The following is a 27,755-nucleotide window of genomic DNA, read 5'->3' as shown; positions in this document are numbered from 1 at the left end:
TCCCGACCTCGGTCGCCTGAGCGCGCAGGGGTTGGGGATCCGTAGGGCACTAGGACCCGGCGGGGCGGAGTGGCAGCCCATGTGCTGCGATTCGCTCCCTCCCACCCCACTGCTCCCGCTCCATTGTCTGGGAACTGCAGCCGCGGGGCGGGTGGCGGCGGCGGCGGCGGCCGGGACCCAGCGGGCCAGGTGGGGCCGGCGCGGAGCGGGTGCGGGAGATGCGGGGCGGGACCGGGGCCACCTGAGCCGCCCGCCTCGTCCTCGCCTTCTGTGGGAAGGATGTGCGCGCGGATGGCCGGGCGCGCTGCAGCGGCCCCTCGGGGGCCCTACGGCCCCTGGCTCTGCCTCCTGGTGGCCCTCGCCCTGGACGTCGTGAGAGGTCAGCGGGAGGGGAGGGCCGGGGCGAGGGGCGGCCGGGCCCGGCCGAGTGGGAGCGAGTGATGCCCGGGAGCCACCAACCTTTGGGTTCTCGGACTGAACCCTAAGCGGGTCGCCCCGCAGCGCCCTGAAGGTCGGAGAGGTCTTGCCCTCGGGAACCTGCCCCCAGCCACTCGCCCCTAAGGCTTCCTTCACCTTGCACGACCCGGCAACTCCTTCCTGACCCGGGGCAGCCCGGAGCAGGGGCTTCCCCGTCCCGCACCTTCTGCGAGGGACCCCCCAGCCCGGGCATCGAACCCGGCGGCCCCGGTCCCGGGCGCACTAGCGTCATCCCCACTCCCTCATCTGTGGTCCGTAGCGCTGCACCCTCCTAGCCTCCTTCCGCCGCCACCAACCCACCCCCCTCGGGAGTGGAAAGCAGCCCCTTTGCCTGGGACCTGCAAGAGACGCAAGCCCTCCCTCCCCCTTCCCCCAGGGCTCCCTGACCTTGGCGTCTCCAGGGATGGCCGCATCCTTGCCTTCCAGAGCCCTTGAGAGGATTTCTGTCACTGCGGGAAAGGGCAGCAACTTCCCTGTGCTTCGGGGTGGGGGTCAGACTCCCTTGGCCTGGGCTAGCTGGGCTGTGGCTGCAAGGCAAAGGATGCCACAGAAGACAGGAGGACAGTGAAACACTCTCTGCCCTCCTCCCCACCTAGAGAGCCGAGCGCTGGGTGATGGGAGTCCGTGGGAGTCGGGCTAAGAGCATCTTGTAATTATGGAGGCAATGGAGTAGGAGGCGAACCTGAAGCCAGTGGCTGCCCCCAGAGAGTAGTGGTCACTTGTTACGCTTGGGGCAGGGGGCAGGGAGAGCCTCTCAGTCATATGCTCCTTGGTGGGGAGGGCCAGGAAGGAGGTTGAAACCAATGTCCCCACCCCCACCCACAGTCCAGCTGTGGGGCTGAGAGGGAGCTAGCTGTGGGGTTGCTTTCAGCCACCTGCTCCCCACCCCGAGGGACCCGGTGGGAGTCCTAATAGAGAGAGGAGGAAAACCTTGTCAAATCCATTATGCAGCAGCAATAATGCCTGCTCCCTCCAGACAGCACTCCACAGTTTACACAGCCCTGTCCTGTCCACAGTGCCACCTAATGCTCCTGCCCCTTTTACAAGTGAGGAAACAGGCTTCAAAATGTTAATGTCTGACCCAAGTTTCATCAATTTAAATTCAGGTCTCCAGGCTCCCAGGAAATCCTCTCTAGGGAGCGCTTCCTAGTTTGGGGGAATTCCAGGATGAGCAAGACAGGGTCCCTTGTTGATAGGAAGACTACTAATTCAGAGGAGGCACCCAGGGTTGCAAAAGACAGGAGACTGGTGGGAAGGTGAGTAACCAAGGAGGGCTTCCTTCAGAAGGAGGCAGTATTCACTCATGGCCCTGAATGAGGAGGGAGGTGCCACCGGGCAGAGCAGAGGAGAGGAGGTGCGCTCCAGGGCATGAAGCCTGCCGGGTGCACCGTGGCAGTGGAGAGCGGAGATTGGAGAGAGAGGTGGCAGGTGGAGAGGCCAGACGGTCTAGTGGCTAATACCTGGGATGGACTCCCAGCTCCTTCACTCTCCAGCTGTGGAACCACAGGCAAATACCTTAACCTCTCCGCCTCATTTTCTACATCCACAAAATGGGATTCATCATAATAGAACCTGGTTCACAGAATTATTACAAAGACTCAAAGAGTTCATACACATACAGTATTTAAATTCTCACCTGCATATAGCATTCACAAAATGCTAATTATTATTATTAGTGCTCAGTTAGAGCAAACCAATATGGCCTTAGTGCTCCTTTGTCCTTCTGATGATTGACTATTTTGACTGTCTTCCCCAGGCTCCTGGTCCCCACCCCACCCCCAGGGCAAGCAAGTGCCTTCACAGACCTCTTCAGCACCTTCCGCGCCCGCCCATCCCACACTTGCACTCAATACCAGTCGGTTCAGGGAAGAAAGGAGCAAGCTTGGAAAGATGGTGCAGGTTGCCATGGCAATGATGGGGGAGGAGGGGTGGATGCCCAGCAAAGCCTGGCCAAGGATTCAGGGCAGAGAAAGCTCACTTCATTACCATCTTTTACTACACTGGCCCAGTCTGCTGACAGTTGCACCCCAGAAGTGCCTTGGTATCAGAGGCGAGTAGATGGAGGGCAGGATTTGGGGAAAAGGAGACATTGAGAAGGCGGTTGGCGAGAAGAAGGCCAAGGTCTGTGGAAAGTAGAAGGAATGGCTGGGAAGCATCCAGTCCTGGACTCAGATTCAAATCCTGGCTTTGCTACATACTACCTGTGTGAGGCACTTTAAGCCTCAGTGACCTCATCTATGAAATGGTGGTGAGAGGGGAAGGGACATTTACAGCCCTTTTCTCCCTCTCCTGCCCACAACTACTGTGCCCCAGCATGGCGCTCGGGTCAGCCCCTGCCAGCTCTGGAGCTGTCATCATCTCTCCCTCTTATGCCTCTTCAGTGGACTGTGGCCAGGCTCCCCTGGACCCTGTCTACCTGCCGGCAGCCCTGGAGCTCCTAGACGCCCCTGAGCACTTCCGTGTGCAGCAGGTGGGCCATTATCCACCTGCCAACTCCTCTCTGAGCTCCCGATCTGAGACCTTTCTGCTCCTGCAGCCCTGGCCCAGGGCCCAGCCACTTCTCCGGGCCTCCTACCCGCCTTTTGCCACTCAGCAGGTAAGGAGGGGGCACCGGGGACTCTCAGGCTAACAGGACTCAGGGCCTGAGGTCTGCTGGGTATGGCTTGGGAGCCTTCCCCAGCCCAGGCTGTGCTCTCCATATTCCAGAGGGGAAAACTGAGGCCCATAAAGGTTCTCTTCTGCCAAGCTGGGGTCCCATCTTCCTAGATCTTCCCCCCCAACCTCCTCTTTTGTTAAGCCCTCTCATTCTCCCTCCAGGTGGTCCCCCCTCGAGTCACTGAGCCCCACCAACGGCCAGTCCCATGGGACGTGCGGGCCGTTTCAGTGGAAGCGGCTGTGACTCCAGCAGAGCCCCACGCCCGGGTTCTCTTCCACCTCAAAGGCCAGGACTGGCCACCAGGGTCTGGCAGCCTGCCCTGTGCCCGGCTCCATGCCACACACCCTGCAGGCACTGCTCACCAAGCTTGCCGCTTCCAGGTGAGTAGACAGGCGCCACCTAGGCTGGTCCTGCTGCAGCTGCGTCAGCCAGGTGGTGGGCCCGCGGCAGAGAGGAAACCCCTACTCCTGGGAAGCGCGGGGGTTGTGGACCACCCGACTCCATTTCTGCCCCCACTAGCTTTCAGTGCTGTGAAAAGGTTATTTAGGGCCCCAGAAGGAGTTCAGTCCTTGGTGTGTGACTTTGAGTAAGTAACTTAATCTCTCTGAGATTCAGTTTCCTCATCTGAAGAATGGGGTGATAACAATTACTACCCCATCTGGAGTTGGAGTAAGGAACAAGTGAGATGAATGTAAGGATAGCTTATGGCAGAGTCATAACTCAGCCAGTGTGTTTGCATTATTAGTAATATTACTTTTATAATTGCTATTTCCACTATTTTGGAGTCTAGCACAGGAATCCATGAGAGAGGCGTCTCTTGAGCTTTAGGATTCTGAGAAGAAGACTGGATTCTAGGCAGGATAGTCCTGGGCTTGGTTAGGGTAAGGCCCTGGGATTGGCTTACTTTGTAATGAGACCTATCCCAAGGGCTGAAGAGTGGTCTGCGGACATGCTCTGAAACCTAGACGTGGTTTGAAGCCCCAGCCATGTCGCTGGTTGGCTGTGTCACCCAGGCTGTGTCTCCGGCCCATGCTGGGCCTCCCTTTCATAAGCCCCTCCAGCTCTGGGTTTCCTGCCATGGGTGCTGAGAATCCTGTTCCTCGCCCTGCGCCCACCTCCATGCCAATTACTGCTGTCGTGTCTTTACAGCCATCCCTGGGCGCCTGCGTGGTGGAGCTGGAGCTTCCCTCGCACTGGTTCTCCCAGGCCTCCACCACACGGGCCGAGCTGGCCTACACGCTTGAGCCTGCGGCTGAGGGCCCTGGGGGCTGTGGCTCCGGCGAGGAGAACGACCCTGGGGAGCAGGCCCTCCCAGTGGGGGGCGTGGAGCTGCGCCCAGCAGACCCCCCACAGTACCAGGAGGTACCTCTGGACGAGGCTGTGACTCTGCGGGTGCCTGACATGCCAGTGCGGCCCGGCCAGCTCTTTAGTGCTACCCTCCTGCTTCGGGACAACTTCACAGCCAGCCTCCTGACCCTGCGGTGAGCACCAGGCCATGGGGATGGGTGAGGGTGGGAACCCCTGTGGGAAGACTAGGGACAGGTACCTGCTCCTCTTGGGGTCCTTGCTGGAATCCTTGACCTCTGCAAAACATGCGTCCACCAAACTCCTTCCAGGTAAAAAGCCGTGATTGTGCTGGTAGGAGCCCACCATGGGCACAGCCCTGGAATTATAGTCAGAAGTAGGAAGCTGCCCCTTCCTCTGGCACCTCCCTGAGATTCCTTTGTCCAATGGGGCTAACATGGTCCACCTTCAGGGCAGCTGCAAGTCTCCAGGGAGGGGAACCTGCAAAGGGCTTAGAGACTGCAGTACCTAAGCATGAGCTCTTGCTCCAGTGCTCCAGAGAGGGATATTTGCCCCAATCACGTTCACCTACATGCTCTCCCTCCTTGCCACCCTTGCCGTAGGTCTCTAGCCTTTGGATAGAGCCTGCTCTTGCCCATAGGAAGGCCCTGATTCTTTGTGTCCTTTTCTGTAATAAGTTCCCCCAAAGCAGCCCCCACCCACCTACCCAGTTCACCTGGCAAGGGCTTGTAGAGTATGACTTGCTTCTGGAGTCCAGCGCAGGAATCCATGGGAGAGACATCTCTTAGGCTTTAGGATTCTGAGAAGCCTGAGTTCTAGGCAGGATAGTCCTGGGCTTGGTTAGGGTGAGGCACTGGGACTGGCTCACTTTGTAATGAGACCTTTCCTGAGGATTGAAGAGCGGTCTGCGGACATGCTTTGAAACCTAGACCTGGTTTCAAGCCTGCCTGGGTTTGTGCATGTCCCGTCTCTGTGTCTCCCCATCTCCTACGTCCTCCTATGCTCACTCTTATTAAGCAGATCTTTCCTAGACACTTACAGCCTGCCAAGCCCTGTGTCTTGGCACTCTGCAGATCCAAACACGAGCAAGGGCCAGTCCCTATCTGGCAGAAAGGGGCCCCCAGTGGTAGGGAAGGGAGCTGGATGGGCATGAATTGGATTAGAAGGCATGTGGGTGTGTAAGCGCTGAGGGAGTTTCAAAGTGCGGTGGGAGCTCGGGTCAGTGGGTGCAGTAAGGGGGAAATTCATCCCACCTCTGGAAAAGCTTTCTAAAGGAAATGGTCTGTGAGTTGTTGGAGGCTTAAAGCATCAGCAGATAAAGTAAGAAAGGGCAGAGCAGGCTGAAGGCACAGACTGGGCAAAGGCTTGGAGTCATGAATCGGTGCTGTGTGTGGGGGGAACTTGTGTGTAGCTGAAGCAGAGAGTGCGTGGAGAGATGTCACAGCCGAAGGTAAGGCTGGATCAGACCCTGGAGGGCCCCCGAATGCCAGGCTTAGCTTTGACCTTATGGGCAGTGGGGAGGCGTAAGTGGTCTTTGGGTGGGGGAGAGCTGTAAGGTGTGAGCTGCCCTGAGGCGGGGTCCTTCTGGGTTGGAGGATGGTGAAGAGGAGATTCAGACTGTGAGCCAGGGAGGTCAGATGGCTTTGGCCCCTTGTCTTTCCCCTTCAATCCAGCCCACAGTTCAGCATCCACCTTGCCAAACTGAGCCTATACCCTCTTCCCCAGGATCAAGGTGAAGAAGGGTCTGCATGTTACAGCTGCCCGCCCCGCGCAGCCCACACTCTGGACTGCCAAGCTGGACCGCTTCAAGGGCTCCAAGCACCACACCACCCTCATCACCTGCCACCGTGCTGGGCTCACAGAGCCAGATTCCAGGTGAGCAGTTTCCCTCCACCCAGGGGGCAAAGGAGGGAGGGCTGGTTATAGAGTGCAGTTGGGCAGATTTGGGGGCTGCCATGCTGCCTCTAGATCCCCAGGTGAGCAGACCCAAGGACAGATTTTTTCAAGGAAGCAGCACAAAGCAGGCACAATCCATTCCTTCATTCATTCATTCGGCCACTATCTTTCCAGTCCCAGCCATGTGCCAGGCATAGCAAGTGTCTGTGAGTCTTATTCTAAGAGATGCCAATGAATCCTGTGCCCCAGGTAGAGCCCTCATAGCCACTACTCCATCCCCCTGCTTCCACCAAATGGTCCTTTCTCTGGGCCGTTCACATTCCCCCAAAAAGCCCAGCTGCAGTTCTGCAGTTGTGAACTCTTCTTATTCATGCCCTGAGCCTGGGTCAAGGCCATGGACTCAGTAGCCCCAGTTTGAATTCTGGTTCTGATGCTTTTGGGATGGGCAAAACCTTGGGCAAGCCAGTTAACATTCCCTTACCCAAGCCTCAGTTTCTTCACTTGTGAAATAGGAATAATAATGCATCCCTTAGCATTTTTGAAAATAAAATATAGTGCTGCATATCAAGCACCCAGGACAGTTCCCAGCACATAGGTTTTTGTTTGATCAAAGGAAGCTTATTATTCAGAGGGTCGAGTGTCTGGTCCTGGGACCTGGAAGTGAATCTCCCGCATGCCACCTCAGTGGCTGTGGAAAGCGGAAGTCTGGGGGAAATGGGCTCAGGCAGGCAGAGGAGTGAGCCACCTTGCCAGGTGGGAGGTGGTTAAGTGGTTTCATGGATCTTAGAGAGGCCAAGAGTGGGTCAGAGTTTGGAGTCTGGAGCGAGGATGCTTGGGTTTAGATCCCAGCCCCGCTACTTTTTGCTGTGTGGTCTTAAGTGAGCTACATAACCTCTGTGCCTCAGTTTCCTCCTGTGTAAAATGGGGATAATCATGAATGCATGAAGTGCTGACGCCATGCCTGGCAGCTAGCAAGCATTTGGCTTCTCTGTCTCTTTTGGCCAGCAGTCCCCTTGAACTGTCTGAGTTCCTATGGGTGGACTTTGTGGTGGAGAATAGCACTGGTGGGGGCGTAGCGGTCACTCGCCCCGTCACGTGGCAGCTGGAGTACCCAGGCCAGGCCCCTGAAGCAGAGAAGGACAAAATGGTGTGGGAAATCCTTGTGTCTGAGCGGGACATCAGAGCCCTTATCCCACTGGCCAAGGTAAGGAGACCTCCATCTCTGCCCGGGAAGGCTGGAGGCCAAGTCCCAGGAGCCCCATGAGCTGAGGGGCCTGGGGCTGAGCCCCTCCTCCACCCCCAGGCTGAGGAGCTGGTGAATACAGCACCACTGACTGGAGTGCCCCAGCATGTCCCTGTGCGCCTTGTCACTGTGGACGGCGGGGGGGCCTTGGTGGAGGTGACAGAGCATGTCGGCTGCGAGTCTGCCAACACACAGGTCCTGCAGGTGAGTGGCAGGTGTCCAGCTCATGTGAGTCTGCATTTGTGTGGGCATAGTTACGCACGTACACCTTTCCTCCTTCCTCATGTGGGTCCCCAAGAGAACAGCTTCTTCTTGAGACCAGAAACCTCATGGGAGGAACCACAGCTTCAACTTCTTTTGTTCCAGCCACCTCTTTCCCGAGTCAAGTAACCCTAACAGCCCCCCGACCTTAGACACTTTCACACTCATTATTGCACTGGCAAGTGCCCTGGCCTGAGAGAATCGAGAGCACATACTCTGGGATCAGAAAGTTTTAGTTTGAAACACATCTTTGTTGTCAACCAGCTTTGTGATCATGCGCTGGTCTCTTAACCTCTCTGAGCCTCGTTACCTAAACTTTAAAAGGGAACATATCTTCGGGTTCTTGTAAGAATTAAAAGCACTTTAAGACAGTATTTGGCAGACAGCAGGGGCTGAAACAATGGCAGCTACTGCAGTTATAATATGATGTAATAATTATACAATGGTAAAAATTATTATTATTATTATTACTGGTGATTGTGAAGCAAAAAAAGGGGGGGTGGTAGAGCAACTTCCTCTATCTTGAAGTTCTAAGAGGGGAAGCATGGAGCCTGCATGGATGCAAATCCCAGCCACCTGAAGGAAGAAGGTGCCTTTCCCCACTTGTGGCGCCCTTTGCTCAAATGTGTGTGGTTCCTGCTGGAGGGCCTTGGTGGGGAGACCTGCTTTGCCCCACCTCTGCCTACCTGGCTGTAGCTGGTTGCCAGGTGGCTCCAAGAGCAATGTCAAAGGCCAGTACCAATAAGGAGCCAAAGTTTTGGGTTCACGCTCCTGCTCTGCCAGGAGGAAGACTGGTATGCAATGGCCAGTTCCCCTGACTGAGCCCCAGGGAACCTCAAGGAATGGCCCCTACAGGAAAATCTTAAACAAAGAACAGGGGCTTAACCAACAATCCTGCTGCAACATGCATTCCAGTGAGACACAGCTGCACTCAGTGGGAGCCCGTCCTATGGCCTGAGGTCAGGGCTGCTCTCTTCTGGCCCATGCCTTTTTTTTTTTTTTTTTTTTAATCTATTTATTTATTTATTTTGAAACAGAGTCTCACTCTGTCCCCAGGCTGGAGTGCAATGGTACAGTCCGGCTCACTGCAGTCTCAGCTTCCCAGGCTCGAGGGATCCTCCCACCTCAGCCTCCCCAGTAGCTAGGACTACAGGCATGTGCCACCACACCCAGCTGATTTATTTTATTTTTTATAGAGAGGGAGTTTTGCCATGTTGCCCAGGCTGGTCTCAAACTCCTGGACTCAAGCGATCCACCCACCTTGGCCTTCTCAGAATGCTGGGACTACAGGCATGAGCCACCCACCGGGCCCAGCCTCACACCTGTCTTTAGTGGCTTAGCCCGCCCGCCTGCCCTCTGCCCTTCCACAGGTGTCTGAGGCCTGTGATGCCGTGTTCGTAGCTGGCAAGGAGAGCCGGGGCGCCCGGGGGGTGCGGGTGGACTTCTGGTGGCGCCGGCTCAGGGCGTCGCTGCGGCTGACCGTGTGGGCCCCGCTGCTACCGCTGCGCATCGAGCTCACCGACACCACCCTCGAGCAGGTCCGCGGCTGGAGGGTACCTGGCCCTGCTGAAGGGTGAGTGGAGGCCTGAGGAAGCTGGCAGGCCTTGGCGAGTCACACTGGGACGGAGAGGGCGCAGGGGACACAGCCATGGGCCCAAGTCGGGGTCTGAAAAACTGCCCTGTTGCTTGCAGTTCTTTCTGCCCACCTCCACCCTGGACCGCCCAACCAATGACTGCTTTCTGTGAAATTGCTGACCTCCGCATCCCTCTCCTCCTTTCCTGCCTCACTTCTCCCATAGCACCCTCCACTTCCTAATCTACATCAGTACTGGTTAATGCTGCCTGTCCATCCTTTCCACGCTCCTCCCCCGAGAATGTCAGCCCCTTGAAGCCGGGGTCTCTCTATGCTGGTCGTACCCTCAGAGCCTAAGATGACACAGAGCTCAGGAAATGAACACCCTCGGAGGGGGCTCCCCAAAACCCAGGGCGAGGTGGCCCACGCCTCTGGAATCTAGCTTCCAGGCCCTTCAGAGAGTGAGCGCCCCCAGGGTCCCCGTAAGAGAGCGTCTCCCCTGCGGTCCACTTGGGAGCAAGAGCAGTGATCGAGGCACAGCGCCAGTCGGGAGTGGGCTGGGGTGGCTCGCCTGCAGGTGGAAGGGCCTGACCCCAAGAGGGGCGGATGCCTGCGTTTGAGAAACAGGAGCTGCTGGCGATTAGGAGCCGCCGGGGAGGAGCTGGAGGTCTCCAGCAGCTGGGCCCTGGGCCAGCTGGGGCCGCGCAGCGCTGACGGCCAGTCTCGGCCTCCCCGCCCTGCAGGCCTGCGGAACCCGCTGCAGAGGCGTCAGAGGAGGCCGAGCGGCGCGCCCGTGGCTGCCACCTGCAGTACCAGCGCGCCGGTGTGCGCTTCCTCGCCCCCTTCGCGGCCCACCCGCTGGACGGCGGCCGCCGCCTCACACACCTACTTGGCCCCGACTGGCTGCTAGACGTGTCCCACCTTGTGGCGCCACAAGCCCGCGTGCTGGACCCGCGTGTAGCCTTGCTGGAGGGCGGCCGTGTCCTGGTGGGCCGGGAGCCCGGTGTCACCTCCATTGAGGTAAGCAGCCGGGGACCAGGAGAGCAGACCCCCTGAGAAGGGTGGAGGGGCCCCCAAAATATTCGCGGGTGGGAGTGAAGAGTGTGCCAGGAGCCCAGAGTGTGTGGGGGGAGTTGTGCGGTCTAGGTCTGAGTGCAGTGGGATTGGAGATAGGCTCAGAATGGGGTGGCCGCATAAGAGGGGAAGCCCTCTAGCTATGAAGGGCTGAGGTGTGGGTAATGTGGGGACTAGGTCTTGAGGGAAAAGGGAACTGACCCCTAGGTGTGGGATTGGGGTCCAGATATGCACTGGGGTGCAAAGAGTAGAGGGAGAGTAGCCCGTGACGGTGCTGGGAGCGCCCAGTTCCCTCTGGGTGGGGGCTGTCTGTATGGAAGGCCCCCCCACCTCCATCTCCTTTCCACCCTCAGGTGCGTTCCCCACTGTCTGACTCCATCCTGGGGGAGCAGGCGCTGGCTGTGACGGACGACAAGGTCTCAGTGCTGGAGCTCAGGGTGCAGCCAGTGATGGGCATCTCGCTGATCTTGAGCCGGGGCACTGCCCACCCCGGGGAGGTCACAGCCACGTGCTGGGCACAGTCAGCCCTTCCCGCCCCAAAGCAGGTGACAGTTGGGGGGTCAGGGGGATGAGGTCAACATCTCCAGATGGGGGCTCATGGTAGAGGGGGATGGGAGGAAGGGACCCTGGTACCTCGACCCCTTAAGGTTTTCAGAGTGAGGACTGACTCTGTGAGGTAGTGAGCTCTTTGCAGCTGGAGGTGATCAAGCAGTGGCTGGAGTATGGCAGTGGGAGGTTGGTTAGATGGCTCTAACTGAGGACCCTCCCAATAACTCAGACCTTAGGGCTGAGTGGCAGACAGGTGATTGACACGCGTACCCTCTCTCCCTGTGTTTTGTCTATCTGCCTGTGTCTCTGTCTTCTCTCTGGTCTGTCCTCCATGTGGCCTGTCTCTGTGGGAGTGGTTTCTCTGTGCATGCGTGCGTGCCCTCGCATGTCTCTGCCTGTGTCTGTGTGCCCCACAGGAGGTGGCCCTCTCCCTATGGCTGTCCTTCTCTGATCACACCGTGGCCCCGGCTGAGCTCTACGACCGCCGTGACCTGGGACTGTCCGTCTCAGCCGAGGAGCCTGGTGCCATCCTGCCAGCTGAGGAGCAGGGCGCCCAGCTCGGGGTGGTGGTGAGTGGGGCAGGCGCCGAGGGGCTGCCGCTGCATGTGGCTCTGCACCCGCCCGAGCCCTGCCGCCGGGGCCGCCACCGTGTGCCTCTGGCCTCTGGCACCGCCTGGCTGGGGCTGCCGCCTGCCTCCACTCCAGCCCCTGCTCTCCCATCCAGCCCTGCTTGGAGCCCACCAGCCACAGAAGCCACCGTGGGTGGTGAACGGCAGGCGGCAGGCAGTGTCGGGGGCAACATAGGTGTGAGGGGCAAGTTTGAGCGGGCAGAGGAGGAGGCCAGGAAGGACGAGGCCGAAGCTAGGGAGGAAGAGGAGGAAGAGGAGGAGGAGATGGTCCCTGCCCCTCAGCATGTCACCGACCTAGAGCTGGGCATGTACGCCCTGCTGGGAATCTTCTGCGTGGCCATCTTCATCTTCTTGGTCAATGGTGTGATCTTCGTCCTGCGCTATCAGCGCAAAGAACCTCCCGACGGTGCCACTGACCCCACCTCCCCCCAGCCCCACAACTGGGTCTGGCTGGGCACTGACCAGGAGGAACTGAGCCGCCAGCTGGACCGGCAGTCCCCTGGCCCGCCCAAGGGGGAGGGGGGCTGCCCTTGTGAGAGTGGGGGAGGAGGGGAGGCCCCTACCCTGGCCCCTGGCCCTCCTGGGGGCACCACCAGTTCCTCGAGCACCCTGGCCCGAAAGGAGGCTGGGGGGCGGCGGAAGCGAGTAGAGTTCGTGACATTTGCGCCAGCCCCTCCAGCCCAGCCACCTGAGGAGCCTGTAGGGGCCCCTGCTGTGCAGTCCATCCTTGTGGCAGGCGAGGAGGACATCCGCTGGGTGTGTGAGGACATGGGGCTGAAGGACCCTGAGGAGCTTCGCAACTACATGGAGAGGATCCGGGGCAGCTCCTGACCCTCCACAGCCACCTGGTCAGCCACCAGCTGGGGCAACGAGGGTGGAGTTCCCACCGAGCCTCTCGCCTGCCCCCCCCCCGCCCGCTCGTCTGGTGCTTGTTGATCCAAGTCCCCTGCCTGGTCCCCCGCAAGGACTCCCACCCAGGCCCCCTCTGCCCTGCCTCTTGTCATGGACCGTGGTCGTGAGGAAGGGCTCATGCCCCTTATTTATGGGAACCATTTCATTCTAACAGAATAAACCGAGAAGGAAACCAGAGCTGGGACTGCTGCCGTCTGTCTGGTGGAGTGAAGCAAGGGGGCTGGAATAGGGCCTGTTCAGCCCCTGTCCCTGCTGAAACAGCTGTGGGAAGCTGGGCCCTGGGACGCCCTCTCATAGCGTCCAGCAATCCAGACAAATAGGAGAGCCGTGACGGCCTGAATGCCAGCCAGCAGGAAGAAGTAGAGGTCCATCCGGCAATTGTTGATGTTCCCTGGGGAAAGGAGGGTTAGATTTGGGTCAGGACAGGGATCGTCTGTCTTGCGCCCTGTGTCTGCCATGTCCTAGCCCTGGGGCTGGCAGCTGAGGCCATGTGGGCAGTGGTGGGATCTGAAGACATTGGACAGATACCCGCTAATGCTTGGCTTCCTGAAGATCTCCAGGGGTGTCTACAATTCCTCTTCAGCTATTCAGAAGGGGGCGTGAAATACAAACACCATGAGAAAGGTAACCCTTCAGCCAGAAATGGCAGAGTTCCAGAAGCAGAAAGGAGCCTTGGAGGTCCACTAAGTTCAACACTTGGGGAAACAAAGGCCCAAGGAGGGAGGCCACGCTGTGGGTGACTGGCCAAGCCCGGGCTAGAACCCCATTCTCCCAAGTCTAGCCCTCTTCTTGCTTCTGCCCAGAGTCGAAGCACTTTAGCAGTTGCCACGTCCTTTCCAAGCCTCCCTCCATCCATGTCCCACTCCTGGGGAGGCCCCATACTCACCAAAGTCCTCGGGGCAGTGCAGCCAGCCCCCGGGCAAGGACAGCAGTGCCACTAGGCTGGAGCCCAACAGTGAGCCCACCCCCGACAGGCAGAAGAAGATGCCCATGATGGCGCCCTGCATGGAGCGCGGGGCCTCTGAGTAGGCAAACTCCAGGCCTGCAGAGAGGGAGCAGAGACGATCTCAGGGGCTGGCCCCTGCCTGCTGTCCCCGACCCTGCCCCCACCAAGCCACCCTCCAGGCTTCCCCTGGATGCCTGTCCACTCAGTGGCAATGACAGCACCCATGCATCAATGCCGCCTTCCCCTCTGCCCTGCTCACCTGCCTCCTGGCTGAACCCCTGCACCGGGGTGCTCCATGCGCTGCCCCAATAGCTCTGTCTCCCCTTCCTGCTAGGTCTATCATTTCAGTGACAGCACCATCTTTACCTCCTCTCTCTCCCCACCCTCTTTGCCTGCCTTCAACATCATTGTCAAATCGTTTTGATACAACCTCTGAAATCTATTCTAAATATATGTCCTTCTCTCTGTTCCCTCTGCCCTGGGTCCAACCCCAGCCCTGGTCACTTTCTGCAAATGCCTCTTAAACTCCCCTGACTCCTGTCCTCCTCACACGGCTGGGAGCATCTGTCTAAAGCATCTCGGATGGGGTCCTTTCCCGGCCAAAACCCCCTGGAGGGGAGGGGCGCTGTTGCCTTCAGGAGAAATCCCAAGGTGCAGGCTCAGCGCACAAAGCCCTTCGACACTTCCGCTCCCTGCACCTCCCATGCCTCTCCAGCCCTATCCCCCATGCTTCCCAAAGGCTTGCGTCTTTGCTTATGCTGTTCCCTCTGCCTGTAAGACCCCTCCTCCTACCCGCTCACCTGCCCGCCCCCCCTCCATGCTTAAGGGCTCCCACCGCACTCTGCCTTGACTTCCACAGCACTCCACTGGCTCACTGTTTGCCTGACTCTCTCCCCATCCGAGTGAGCTCCCAGGGCCAGTCTTTTCTTTGTGTCTGACCCAGCCTAGGCCTGGGCCCCCAGCTGAGGAAGCCCTTGCTTTTTTGCTGCCTGAAGGGCCTGCCCCAGCCTTGCAGCTCTAGCTCCCAGCCCAGGGAAGGGGGTTGGGAGGGTGGGGAGTGAAGGACATAGAAATCCACTATTATGACCCAGAGTACTGTGTGCTATGATAGAGAGATGAACACGGGGCGGGAAGGGAGGACCCCTTCTGCCCAAGGACCTTGGTATTTAGGCTCAGAATTGAAGGGGAAATAGGAGTTCACTTTCAATCTAAGGTAGAGGGAACAGCAACTTCAAAGACACAGAGGGTGGAGAACCTGGCACCAGGGGAATACGTGGAGAGCTGGTGTGGGAAGTGCCTTGCTCGCCTCCAAATCCCCAGTGCCTATCGCATAGTGGCTGACATGAACCAGGTGCTAATAATAGACCCCCATTGGGTGAATGAGCCCTGGTCAGAAAACACTGCCTTCCTCCATGCAGATGGGCCCTGCAGGCTGCATCCCTGGGGTACCTGACTTTGAGGTGCCACCGGGCAGAGCCCATCACTGGTGCAGGAGCAGGGGAGGGGACCCAGGGTACCTGGGATGCTGGCAAAGATCTCACTGATCCCAATAAGCAGGTACTGAGGGATCTGCCACCAGATGGACAGTGGTGCCGCGTTGTACAGGACCTCCCCAATCTGCTGGGACACGGTCTCGTTGTGGTGGATGTAGTGTAAGCGCTCCATCTCCAGGACCCCTGGTGGAGGAGCAGAGGGGGATTATAGTCAGGCCCACCCCAGGCAGCTTAGCCCACAGAAGAGCTTGTACATGGTGGGTATGGGGTACTCATGAAGTAGCCAAAGATTGAGCAGCAGGCAAGGAAAAGAATACTGGATTGGGGGGTGGAGGAGGGGGCCAAGATGTGACCAACTCCTCCCTTTTGGTCTTGGCTGCTAGAAGCTCCGAGCTGAGTTTTGCACTCAATAACGGTAACAACTCTCATTAATGGAGAAACTGTTACGTGCTAGGCATTTACTATGCATCCTTGCTGGTGAAGAAAGTGAAATAACTAGCACTTTCAAGTGCTTAACTAGAAAGTTAAGAAACTAGCCCACAGTCACACAGCTGATAAGTAGTCAGGGCTGGATTTGAGCTCTGGTATGTCTGGTTTCAAAGCTGGCCTACTTTCCACGATATCGCATGACTTCTCTACTGCAACGTCAAGTATTGCTGTAGTGTTTCTAACCCGGCTTTCAAGTTTAACTATGTTATCTCCTTCTCCTGCGTTGCTTGGGAGATAGCTGTGCTCTAGTGGAATGAACACTGGACATGGAGTTAGGGGACCTGGGTTCCCAGCCTGGCTAGCTGTGTGACCTTGGGCAAATCACTTAACCTCTCTAGACTCAGTTCCCTTACACAAGAAGCAGGAATAACAGTCCCAGGATTATTGTGAGGATAAAATAGGACAAACTGCTTTAAGGATATAGCTGGAATAAAATCTAGTTGGGTTTTCACACTTTCAACACAATACCGTTTATGGAGCTTTCATTTATCCAGCTCATACTTGTGATCCAGGCACACTACTGAGTGCTTTACAGACTTCATCTCCCATAATCCTCACAACACCCCCCATCAGACTGAGTTCCACAAGGGCAGAGCCCTGCTCAGGGTCTGAATCACACCTGTCCCCATTTTAAAGATGCAGCTCAGAGACTCTAAGGAACTTCAGGGTCATAAAGTTACTAAGTAAAAAGGGTTCAGGTTTGTGCAACAGTGTGAAAGACTTCTTTAGCTGATCCCCCCCGCCCCGCCCCCGACAACACCCACTTTGTGACAAATGGCTTCAGATCCTTTTGAAATGGAAGAAGGAAGATAATTTTTTTCTAAGTCTTCATTTGCCGCTAAGTGGAAAATTCATTCAACACATTTATGGAGGGCCCACGTGCATGTTCATAGCAGTGAATAAAAAAGAAAAACAATCTCTGCCTTCAAGGAGCTTATAATTCACTGGGGAAAATATTTGTTCCTCTCTCGGCCTGAGTTTCCTCTTCTGTCAAAATGAGGGGCAGCTGGATTAGATAGGAGGGTCTCTTTCAGCTTGCACCTCTGGGAAGCCAACACTGACGCCCAGTGGGAGAGGCTGAACTTGGCCCAGGCTACCACTTCAGCATCAGCCCATGGTGGAAGCAGACTTCCCCAAGCCCAAAGTTCAGCCCTCTGCCCCACACCCCTCTGCACACCTGCCACGATGACGGAGGTAAAACCAAAGAACATCCCCAGCGCCATCTTCTGCAGAGCAGAGGGAAGCAGCTTGCACCGCAGCAGTAAAGGGTCGATCAAGCGGTCCTTCAGAGGGACCAGAATCAGCACCACCACGACATTGGCCAGGAGGAGCCAGGCTTCCGGGATCTGGGCAGGAGGAAGTCAAGAGAGGCAGGCTAGCAGAGTGCAAGGAGCCTGGCTGCAGTCAGGAGACCTGGACTCTAGACTGGCCCTGGGTGACCCTGGGTCCAGCTCCTTCCCCTCTCTGGAGTTCACACTCCTCAGCTGTGTAATCAGGGAGTGGGATTATACAGAGATGGCAAATAGGTTCCTCTTGTATTCTAACTTTTATCAATTGGTAGTGGCTGATTATGGAACATTTATGAGCTCAGCATAAAAAAAGTCATGATTGACTAGTGATGTCTGCCATGGGCAAGGAAATGGAGTACAATGGCAAATTTCTCATTTATCTGCCAGCTCTGCAGATCATTCATTTCATAAGTCTCTGAAATGCCAAGGAACTGGTTTAGAAAGTTCTGGGAAAGGCAGAGATCTAGGTATCTAAGGGTCCCAGAGAAAGAGGGGACAAGGAAGAGTTGAAAAGGGACCTGAGTGTGCTTGATCTGAGGGTGCAAATTAGGCAGCGAGACCTGCTTCAGAGCAGCAGCATGGGGGTGTGCAGCTGGCCTGAATTCTTTCAAGCAGTTGAGCATCTTGGCAGGATCCCTGCGCTGTGACACAAGTCCTCCCACCCTCCAGGTGCTTTTCCTGTATCCTGAGGTTGCCTTGCAGGCAGGACAGGGAAGGGTGAAGGCAGTTTCATTTCCTCCTCTTCTCAGAGGAAGCCGCTACCTGGCTAAACTGGGTGCCGAACACATGCTTTATCTCTCACCGTGTAGCTGCTGCCCTGGGCTCTCAGGGCCATGGAGATGTTGGCCGGGTTGGCTGGGAAAATGTTTGGAATGTGGAGGTGAAGACCCTGCAGGACATAGGTGGACTGCATCTGCCAAGAGAGACGGGGGGTGAGGCTGGAACAGAACCGGCCGTGCCCCCTCCCAACTCCCAGGTGGCATTCCTCAGCGCCGTAGCACAGGGCAGCTGGGCAGCTGTCTCCTCTCCCAGTCTCAGGGAGATAGTCACCTTCCCACCCTCCTTTCTCCTAGGTAGCTGGGCTGGGCAGGGAGCTTCCTGCGCTCTGCTCTCAGGCCTGTAGGCAGTGCGTGCAGCCTTATCCCAGAGCCCAGGCACAGCTGGTCTGACTAGTATTTGTGTCCCCAGGGCCCAGCACAGGGTAAGCATGGATAAATGTTTGCTGAAATGGGAAAGATAATGGCTGCCCCCACAGGGAGTTCTCATCTGACACTGAAGTCAAGCTGAGTCCCACAGGTTGACACACGCACTGCATAGACATGGACGTGCCAGAATGGCTCTGGACACAGCTGCAGGAGCAGGGCCCAGGGGCCACCTCCCATACCAGGCATTGCCCCTTTAGTTGCTATATAATGGAGTAGGATCCAGGAGACTCCCACAGGAAGGGCCAGGGCAGGGGAGGGCATGTGGGCTGCTCAGGGCAGCAGCCATTTACCAACTGGTATGGAAGGAAGTCAGTATCTGATTGGTATGACTGAGAATCAGCCATGGACACCCTCCCACCACATGCCGCTGTCTCATCATAGACATACTCTGTGTGCCCCTAAGTAGCAGGCTGGGAGCTCCAACAAATGTTCCTGTGAAGGGAGTATGGAAGGCAATGACCTTATGGCCTGGGGGCTAGCATTAAACTGCTGCCCACCCTCCTAACACACACACACACACACACACACACACACACACACACACACACACATCACTAACCTCCCCACTGAGGAGTAATACGGTGAGTAGGAGGCAATTGTCCTCAACTCTGAGTATCAGTATCATCTGAACCGTTTCTTAAACTAGAAACTTCCCCAGCAATTCTGATTCGATAGCCTGGGGTTGGACTTGGAATCTGTTTTTAAAACAGCATATTTTTAAAAGCTCTGCTGGTGATTCTGAAGCACAGCCAGGCTGGGGAACCACTGTTGCAAAGTACTCACTTTTGTGAGCTCGCCCCTGACCTGCCTGCCCGTGGGGCCTTGGCAACTGACACACCCTCTCTGGGCCTCAGCTGCCAAGTCGGACAATCTGAATGCAGCAGAGCTGGAAAAGCCTCTCATTTAAGCCACCCGTTGTACACATGAGGAAACAGGCCCAGAGAGATGAGGTGACTTATTCAAGGACCTAGCCTGGCACAAAGCCATCCCAGTAATTCAACTCCCGCAGGTGGTATAGCAGGAGGAAGAGGTCTCCAGAGTTCCTCTTGCCGTTACCACCCGAGGGAGTTGGATTGCTGAGATGGCTTTGTGCCAGGCCCCATGCTAGCTGGTACGGGGCAGCACCTCACTTTATTCCCAGGCTTTCCCCCTTTCCACATGCCCTGGGCCTCTATGATGAGAACTGAGGCCATTCAGGTGGTGAGTGGGGAGCCAGGCCCCCAGAGAAAAAGGGCAGGGGTGCTCACCTGGAAGTAGACCATCCAGTAGGGCACCAGGGTCACCATGACGGGCAAGATCTTCACCAGCACCTGGAAGTTGGCGATGTCCTCTTGCGGGGAAGCCCCTGGCTGGGGAGACCTCTGGTCGGCCAGCAGGCGGGCACCTTGACGGTCTCTGTGAGACCCCAGAGGCAGCAGATGAAACAGCAGTCAAGGCTGGGCTTGGTGGCTCATGCCTGTAATCCCAGCGTTTTGGGAGGCTGAGGCGGGTGGATCACCTGAGGTCAGGAGTTTAAGACCAGCCTGGCCAACAGGGTGAAACCCCGTCTGTACTAAAAATACAAAAATTAGCCGGGCTGTTTTGGCATGCACCTGTAGTCCCAACTATTTGGGAGGCTGAGACAGGAGAATTGCTTGAACCTGGGAGACGGACGTTGCAGTGAGCCAAGACTGTGCCACTGCGCTCCAGCCTGGGCAACAGAGCCAGACTCCATCTCAAAAAAACAAGCAAACAAACAAACACAGCAGCCATACTCTTCCCCACCACCTCGGCCACCGTTTTCACTTCCACCATCACCCCCTAATTTAATCCTCCTCCCGGTATCAGCACGTCTCTGAAATCAGTACCCTCATCTCCTCCACCCCGCTGTTAGCACCACCTTCGCCATCATCACCACCATCGCCAAGGCCAGCATCCTTATTATCATCACCTTTAGTAAGGTGACTGCTGTCAGCAAAATCATCCTCTCCATGGAGTTTCCATTCCCATCACTATCACTCTTTTTCAATGTTGGCACCACTACTGCCAATATTATTCTATCCTCTCTTTTGCTGCAAAGGTGCCTAGCCAAGACTCATTCCGCTCTAGAGCTGTGGCCCCTCTGAGTCCTGAGGGAAGTAAGACCAGAGACTGTGGAAAACAGTCTGAAGGGATTTTTTGGCTCGTAGCATCAATTTGCCACGGGAACCAGGGGAGTCCCAATCCAAGCCTGACTCAGAGACAGACGCTGTCACAGATTTGATACACCAAAATTCCCCCTACTTGCTGTCTCAAGTCCATCCTCCTCAACAGTCAACATGGCAACCGTCTCCCTCCATGACAAGGCATAGAGAATGGAGAGGTGGGGGTAGAGGGAACGTCAGTAGGCGACAGGATTGATCAATCACCGCTGCAACCTTTACCTTTTGCCCTTTGTCTTGAGAGCTTTCTGACCTCTTTTGGTCCAAGAGCCTTGCATTGTCCTTTGAGATTCCAAAACGGACAATACTAGTGTGGTCATCTGCAAAGACAGCCACTGTCAACTCCACCCTTCCCAGTGTGTGCTGCCATTTTGCCACCAACAGGCAGAGTTTACTTTCCCTGCCATTGTTTCCCTGCTGGCCTTGTGACGGCTTTGACCTGTTAGAATGAAGCAGAAGTGGTGGTCTGGGACTTCAACGCCTCTTAAGGGCTTTAAGAAGACCCATAACTTCTGCTTTCTTTCCCCCCGGAACATTCATTCTTGGAATGCTCCCGCCTCTTGCAACCCTCACACGATGCTGTGAGAAGTTCAAGCCACATGGTAAGACCACATGAAGGGGAACCAAGGTGCTCTGGTCCACACAGTCCCAGCTCAGCTCCCAGCCAACAGCCCACATTGACCGCCAGCCACGTAAGTGAGCAGACTCAGAAGTTCTAGCCCTTTCCAGGTCCCAAATGACTGCAACCCCAGTGCCATCATGAGAAGCAGAACAGCCCGACTAAGCCCAGTCACTCAGAACTGGGAGAGGAGATAAAAAGGTCATTTAAATCACCAAGCTCTGGTGTGGTTTGTTAGGCAGCGATAGATAACGAAAACCACCACACTTCTCGGCTCCTGGCAACTTACAAACCTCTAGCAATATGCCAGACTGGGGAAAGCATGTTCTTCACCTTTTTCATTTAGATTCTATTGACAGGAGCTGTAACTGGCTGCAAGGTCTGGAGACAGATTTGCTTCGCATAAGTAGACAGTTAATTTAGGAAGGCGAGGGGCAAAAGGAAGCCATGGGACCTATGCAAGGTCATTCAGAACCTTCCTCCTTTGGATGTCAGCTAATGAGGAGGGAGGGAGTTTGGCCGATTTCCTAAGATGCTCTGATGGTTAGTAACAGGGTAATGTGGAATTATTTACATTGTATCCCAACAGCGTTCACTGGAAACATCATCCCCATCATCCTCTCCTTTAATGCCACTGTCATCCGCATTGCCAACGTTTGTGTCTTCAGTGTAGATACCAATACCGTCATCCTTATCCTTACTACCGTCTTCACTGTCGAGACCCTGATCATCCTCACACTTCCTTTTTTTTCTTTTTTTCTTTTTTTCCTGTTCTGTCACCCAGGCTGGAGTGCAGTGGCACCGTGATGACTCACTCCAGCCTCAACCTCCTGGACTCGATTGATCCTTCTATGTCAGCCTCCTGAGTAGCTGAGACCACAGGCACACGCCACCACACCCCACTAATTTTTGTATTTTTTTGTAGAGATGAGGTTTCACCATGTTGCCCAGGCTGGTCTCGAACTCCCAGGCTCAAGCAAGCCACCAGCTTCAGCCTTCCAAAGTGCTGGAATTAGAGGCATAGCCACTGCTCCCAGCCCCATCCTCACACATTCTGTACGTAGATGACCACCAAAAATATCACCACCACCACCACCACCACCACCTTCTTGAACTCCATCCTCAGTCACAGCGGGCAGCTCTGGCCCACTGGAGAGCAGATCATCATAAAAGGCTATCACTGTAGCTGAACCAGAATGTCTGCAACCTGGACCATGCCTCCCCAGGAGTGATCCAGAGCTTCTCCAGGCTTGGAGGCTCCCTGCACCCAGAGCCCCTCCTTACCTGGCCAAGTGTCGTTGCCACAGCTGGGGGCAGCAGTTCTGGAGAGCGAGCTTAAGCATAGAGGACACTTGGCTGCCCATGGGGGGCTTGGTGATGAAGACGGGGGTGGCAAAGAGGAAGATGAAAAATGCCAGGCCCACACAGCCCACAGGGATACTGTAGCCCAGCAGGAAGCTGATGTTCTGCTGAATAAAAGCCACCACCAGCAGCGACAGCACAGCACCCAGGTTGATGCTCCAGTAAAACCAGTTGAAGAAGCGGCGGGTGGCGTCACGGCCGAGATCCATCACCTGCCACTCAGGAAGCAGTGACAGTGAGGGCCAAAGGGGTCTGGGGCACTCTCTGTACCCATATCCCTCCCTCCTAGAGAGACACTTCTTGGATCAGTGGGTGGTAAGCGTTCCGACAGTTTCTTAGTCTCTGATCACTAAACAGACGCTCAGTAAATATTTGCTGAATGAATGAATGAATCCTTCTCTTGGGAGTCACTTGCTAAAGATCAGGACATTTGGCCCAGCTGCTTTTGCATACCCATGACACACACTGCTTTTTTATTGTCGCAGAGGAACACATACAGCAGATGTCTCGGATGCCACTTGTTCATTTCTGGTTGATTTATCCCTTTGTCTTTCACTCAGCAACCTACACTATTCATTATTTTTTTTTTTTTTGAGACAGAGTCTTGCTCTGTTGCCCAGGCTGGAGTGCAGTGGCACGATCTCGGCTCACTGCAAGCTCCACCTTCCAGGTTCACGCCATTCTCCTGCCTCAGCCTCCTGAGTAGCTGGGACTACAGGCGCCCGCCACCACACCCAGCTAATTTTTTGTGTTTTTAGTAGAGATGGGGTTTCACCTTGTTAGCCAGGATGGTCTCAATCTCCTGACCTCGTGATCCGCCCGCCTCGGCCTCCCAAAGTTCTGGGATTACAGGCGTGAGCCATCGCGCCTGGCCTATTCATTACTTTTATAATCAGAAAAAAGCCAATAAGATCTCAGTTTTATTGCACATTATTAAAAATGTTGTATGCATATTACCAAAAGAACAGAAGTCTGAGCGATAATTTCCTCTGCAGTTCGGAGGCAAGCAGAGAAGCTATTGTGACCCATCCTTTCACCCAACTTTTGTCCCTCTGATATACAGCAGAGGTGGTCCCAGGCACAGCCCCAAGAGTGAGTTCTGGCCTGGTGAAAAAAACATTTTTTTTCAGGCCTCCCAGCAAGGGCAGATGGGCTGAAAATCTTTACCCAGGATTTGGATCAATCAGCTACAGCCAGGCCCCAGGCCCCTTCTGGTCTGTTGGCTCCAGTCAGCTGCACTGGCTGCTTCCAAATCTCCCAGACCCAGGTCCCAGATTCTGACTCAGCAGGTCTAGGGCAGGACCTGGGCATCTGCATTTAAAAAAAGCACTGAGGACTAAGGGCCATTTCAATGGAGAGAATAAATGCTTCTCTACATTGCTAAACCAGTCACCCTTTTCATACCCCCGCAAATCTCAAGATCCATTATTGCCTTTCACCTAGAGATTTATATTTCTACTAGCGAGGGCAATTTTGTCAAACTTTACTTTCTGTAGTTGCATTGGGGAAAAGACAAGTATTTATTTTTCCTTTTTCAAAAGTAAAATTATAGTCCACACAGATGCACTTAAACCCACATTCCATTGGAGATTCTGAGGGGTCCTCCTGGAAATGGGGAGGGAGGGGCATGCCAGCTCACTGATAATTCTCACTCTAGACTTTCAAGCAGAAAATTGAATAGGTCCCATTAGAAGCAGCCACTTCCATTTATTAATTGGAAGTAAATGACTATGACTATTGTAACTCTAAGGGGGAAGACCAGGCAGCCCATTCAGGATATAAATGAGTTCTTTTAGAATGAGCAGACACTTTGTCGAGAGTGATGGATGGCCCTTTCTGAAATCAGCAAGTGTGTGAAACACGCAGCTCCTGAGGTATAGCTGTTGCCAAATGGCGCCAGTCCCACCCACCCCCACATCCCCATCTGACTGCCCCCCTGAATTCTGCAGCCGCTTCCTGCCTGTTGTGAAGTACCCACTCTTGTTAACCCATATGCTGTCTACACTGCAGCCAGAGCCATTTTTGAAGAGCTCAAATCCAGTGATGTCCATTCCTGTCTCAAATCATTTTGGTGTTTCTGCACTGTCCTAGGGATCAGGTCCCAACTTCATGAGGCCTTGTGGCCTGCCTTTGCTCCACCCAAAGTTCGTGCCCAACCAAGGGGAGAACGTACAGGAGCTTGTCACTGTTGGTGCCACGGGAGGCTCTGCTTCGTGGGCTGGCCTCCAGAAGATCATTTCTGCCACAGGGGGTACTGGATGGGTGAGGCTCTCTGGAGGCCAATAGGGTCAATGACACAGGTTAAGGGTACTGGGTTGGGGGTGCTAGTAGGATGTCAATGAAATAATAGGATTAAAGGAAGGTGAGAGATTCCCATTGACAAATATTGGGGGTCTCTAGGTCTGAAAGAATGTCAACAACAAGTAAGAAATGGTCAGGGTTGGTGGGTCGCAGTGGCTCACGCCTGTAATCCCAGCACTTTGGGAGGCCGAGGCAGGTGGATCACCTGAGGTCAGGAGTCAAGACCAGCCTGGCCAACATGGTGAAACCACATCTCTACTAAAAAAATACAAAAATTAGCCAGCATGGTAGCGGGCACCTATAATCCTAGCTACTTGGGAGGCTGAGGCAGGGAGAATTGCTCGAGCCCGGGAGGCGGAGGTTGCAGTGATCTGAGATCGCACCTCTGCACTCCAGCCTAGGCAACAGAGTGAGACTCCATTAAAAGAAAGGAAGAAAGAAAGAAAGAAAGGAAAGAAAAAAAAGAAAGAAAGAGAGAGAGAAAGAAAGAAACAGAGAAATGGCCAGGGCTGTCCTGGGGGCATTAAGTCATCATCAAAGGATCCTAAACAAGCTGGACAAGTGACTCCTTGTCAAGGACACTGGAAACTGCTAGGTGCTGAATTGTGGGTGCCAATTGGATGAAATGATCCTTTTGAAAAAGGTCCCCTTTATGAGTATAATATGTGCAATCAAAGAACATTTGATAAACTGAGGCAATTAAGAAGAAAGTGCAATTAGTCCAGTGGCCTGACCATACCACTGTGACAATCTTTCTCCAGTTTCCTTTCATTGACACCTCGTCTTTCCACATGGCTGCAGTCCTATCTGTATGCAGTCTTGCATCCTGCTTTTGCTCATTTACACCATATGTGGTTATTTTAATAATATTACATTTTAGTCTAAATTATTGTCTAATATCCCACTGGGAACAGCTATCAAAATATAGCCGTGTTGTTGGGCATTTACTCATTCATTTAGCAAATATTTATTAAATTTCTTCTACGTGTCATGCTCTGTTCAAGGGGTAATGGAGAAAGGCTCAGAGGTTGAGCTAAGGGAGAAGACCAGGCAGCCCATTCAGGATATAAATGAGTTCTTGCCCATGTGCCTCCAGCTAGTGAAGGGCAGAGCTGGGATCCGAGCAAGTCGGCCTGACAGCCTCTAGCACTGCTGATAGGAAGAAGCTGGCTTGCTCCTGCCCTGCCCGCACATCCCCATAACACACAGAGACGAGGCTCATGGTGGACCTGGAGTCCAGCTGCCTTTACTCGGCTCCTCGACCCTCCATGTCACCTTGGACAAGTTGATTAATGCCATGAAACCTCTCAGTGTCTTTCTCTGTAAAATGGGCATAATAATTCCTACTTCTTGGGTGGTGAAGAGTATTAAATCAGTTAAACAGTGAAAGTGCTTAGCATAGGGCCTACCAAGTAGCTCAAAGAAGACCAACCTGCCGGGCGTGGTGGCTCACGTCTGTAATCCCAGCACTTTGGGAGGCCGAGGCAGGTGGATCACCTGAGGTCAGGAGTTCAAGACCAACATGGTGAAACCCCACCTCTACTAAAAAAAAAAAAATTACAAAAATTAGTTGCGCGTGGTGGCAGGCCCCTGTAATCCCAGCTACTCTGGAGGCTGAGGCGGGATAATCGCTTGAACCCGGGAGGCTGAGGTTGCAGTGAGCTGAGATCGCGCCATTGCACTGCAGCCTGGGCAACAGAGCGAAACTCCGTCTCAAAAAATAAAACAAACAAAAAAACAACCATGGTTATTTCCACTGCGGTTGCCATCGGTTTTGCAAGGGCTAGCCTCCCTCTTCTTTCAAATCAGGAAACTAGGCGCAGGCAGGGGACCTGGTTTGTCCCAGGTCACGCTGGGGGCCAGCCCTCCTTCCCTCCACACCCGCCGGGGCAGGCCTCCTGCCACTCACCTGGTCGGCACCGAAGGAGGTGAGGTTGCTCCGGACGGAGCTGGCGGCCAGGCCGAGTAGCAGCAGCCCCGCGTAGAGGACTGGCGCGCAGTAGGGGCTGGGCGAGGGCGCGCGCGGGCAGCCGGCCGAGGGGCAGGCAGGTCCCAGCGGCGACGCGGGCATCTCTCCGCAGAAGGAGCTGCGGCCGTCGGGGAAGGCGGTGGCGGGCAGCAGGCCCGAGGCGGCCAGATAGAGCAGCAGGCTGAGCGCGACCGCGCGGTAGCGGCCCAGGTACACGTCGGCCAGCCAGCCGCCCACGGGCGCCAGCAGGTAGGAGGCGCCCAGGAATACCAGCGCGGCGCGCGTTGCCTGCTCGCCAGTCCAGTTGAAGTTGGTGCTGTTGAGGAAGAGCACGAGGTTGGCGGTGACGCCGAAGAAGGCGGCGCGCTCCAGCATCTCCACCAGCAGCACGGCCGCGCCCGCCGCCCGCCGCCACCGTCGAGGGCCCCGCGCGCCGCGAGGCATGAGCGGCTGGCGCTCCCCCGGCACGCGGGGCTGCTCCCGGGCGCACGGCGCGGGCATCCTGGCTCCGGGCTGGGCCCCCCGCGGCTCTTCTCTCCTCTCCTCTCCCCTCCTCAGAGCCCTGCACTCCTGCCCCCGGGCCTCGGCCCTCTCCCCCACCCAACTGGCTGGCCCTCCTTTCTCACCGCTTTGGCCCACCCTTCCCTCCTGTCCCCTCTCCCTTTCTTGCCCTACCCTTCCTGTCCCTCCGCTCACTACCCGGACTTTACCACCTCCTCCCTAATTCTCAACTCCCCTCTCCCTTCCCCCACCCCTAAGGCTTCCTCCCCGCGCCTCCCCTGCAGCTGTTTCTCCCTAACTCTCCTCTCTCCTCCCTCCACTTTGACCCTTCCTCCCACTCCTCTTCACACTGCGACCCTCCCTGCCTCACTTCGCTGCCCCTCCGCCTCCCTTTCCCCCTCCCCGTTTGTCACCCCTTCCTGTTGTCCCCTATCCTTATGACTCCTGGCCTGCCCTGGGAGTGGGGTGGGGGCTCCCTCTGCCCCAGTCACCCTGCTGCCCCTGCCGTCTTCTCCACCTCCTCCCTGTCCCCCTCACCCCCACTGCCTCCACTCCCCTCTCAGTCCCCTGCAGCCCTCCCCGCAGGCTCAGCCTCTGTCCCTTTCTCGGCTTCTTGAGAAACTCTGGGCTCCCCTCGCTTCCCCTTTCACTGGCCCTATCCGCAGTCCCCTGCCTGCATCACATGGCGCAACTGGGTGTTTAGGAGAAGTGAAAGCCTGGGTCACAGGGCTCCTGCCGGGTCAGCTTTCTAAAAACCTCCCTCCTTCTCTACCTCTGCCTCCTACCCCAAACCCTCTCTGCTGGCCTCCTTAGAGCCAGGAGGAAT

At 55.7% G+C, this 27,755-nt stretch overlaps 2 protein-coding genes across 7 annotated transcripts; one reads left to right on the top strand and one right to left on the bottom strand.

Annotated features, from left to right (window-relative positions):
- Positions 1-69: 69 nt before the first annotated feature.
- Positions 70-12,752, top strand: TMEM132A (transmembrane protein 132A). Of its 6 annotated transcripts, XM_063670880.1 has the most exons (13): positions 254-379; positions 1,584-1,733; positions 2,234-2,376; positions 2,859-3,073; positions 3,295-3,513; positions 4,283-4,614; positions 6,164-6,313; positions 7,340-7,538; positions 7,638-7,781; positions 9,209-9,411; positions 10,155-10,431; positions 10,839-11,030; positions 11,451-12,752. In XM_063670880.1, exons 2-13 carry the CDS (start codon positions 1,645-1,647, stop codon positions 12,492-12,494), a joined length of 3,207 nt encoding a protein of 1,068 aa, XP_063526950.1. In that variant the 5' UTR covers positions 254-379; positions 1,584-1,644; the 3' UTR covers positions 12,495-12,752. The 6 variants fall into 6 exon arrangements, with proteins under 6 accessions (XP_063526952.1, XP_054294025.1, XP_054294024.1 ...); XM_063670881.1 differs by lacking the exon at positions 254-379 and having other exon boundaries at positions 7,343-7,538; XM_063670882.1 differs by lacking the exons at positions 254-379; positions 1,584-1,733; positions 2,234-2,376 and adding an exon at positions 70-189 and having other exon boundaries at positions 7,343-7,538.
- SLC15A3 (solute carrier family 15 member 3) lies at positions 12,677-27,755 on the bottom strand. Its single transcript, XM_054438051.2, has 8 exons — positions 26,369-27,755; positions 22,081-22,370; positions 19,245-19,392; positions 17,595-17,705; positions 16,681-16,849; positions 15,039-15,197; positions 13,462-13,617; positions 12,677-12,966 (listed from the first exon to the last, which is right to left on the bottom strand). The coding sequence occupies exons 1-8, from the start codon at positions 26,927-26,929 to the stop codon at positions 12,812-12,814; spliced, it is 1,749 nt and encodes a 582-aa protein (XP_054294026.1). The 5' UTR covers positions 26,930-27,755; the 3' UTR covers positions 12,677-12,811.

The sequence above is a fragment of the Pongo pygmaeus genome, chromosome 9 (assembly GCF_028885625.2).
Source record: "Pongo pygmaeus isolate AG05252 chromosome 9, NHGRI_mPonPyg2-v2.0_pri, whole genome shotgun sequence".
Classification (NCBI taxonomy): domain Eukaryota; kingdom Metazoa; phylum Chordata; class Mammalia; order Primates; family Hominidae; genus Pongo; species Pongo pygmaeus.
Note: the sequence above shows the minus strand (reverse complement) of the source record. Positions and strands in the feature narration are given on the sequence as shown.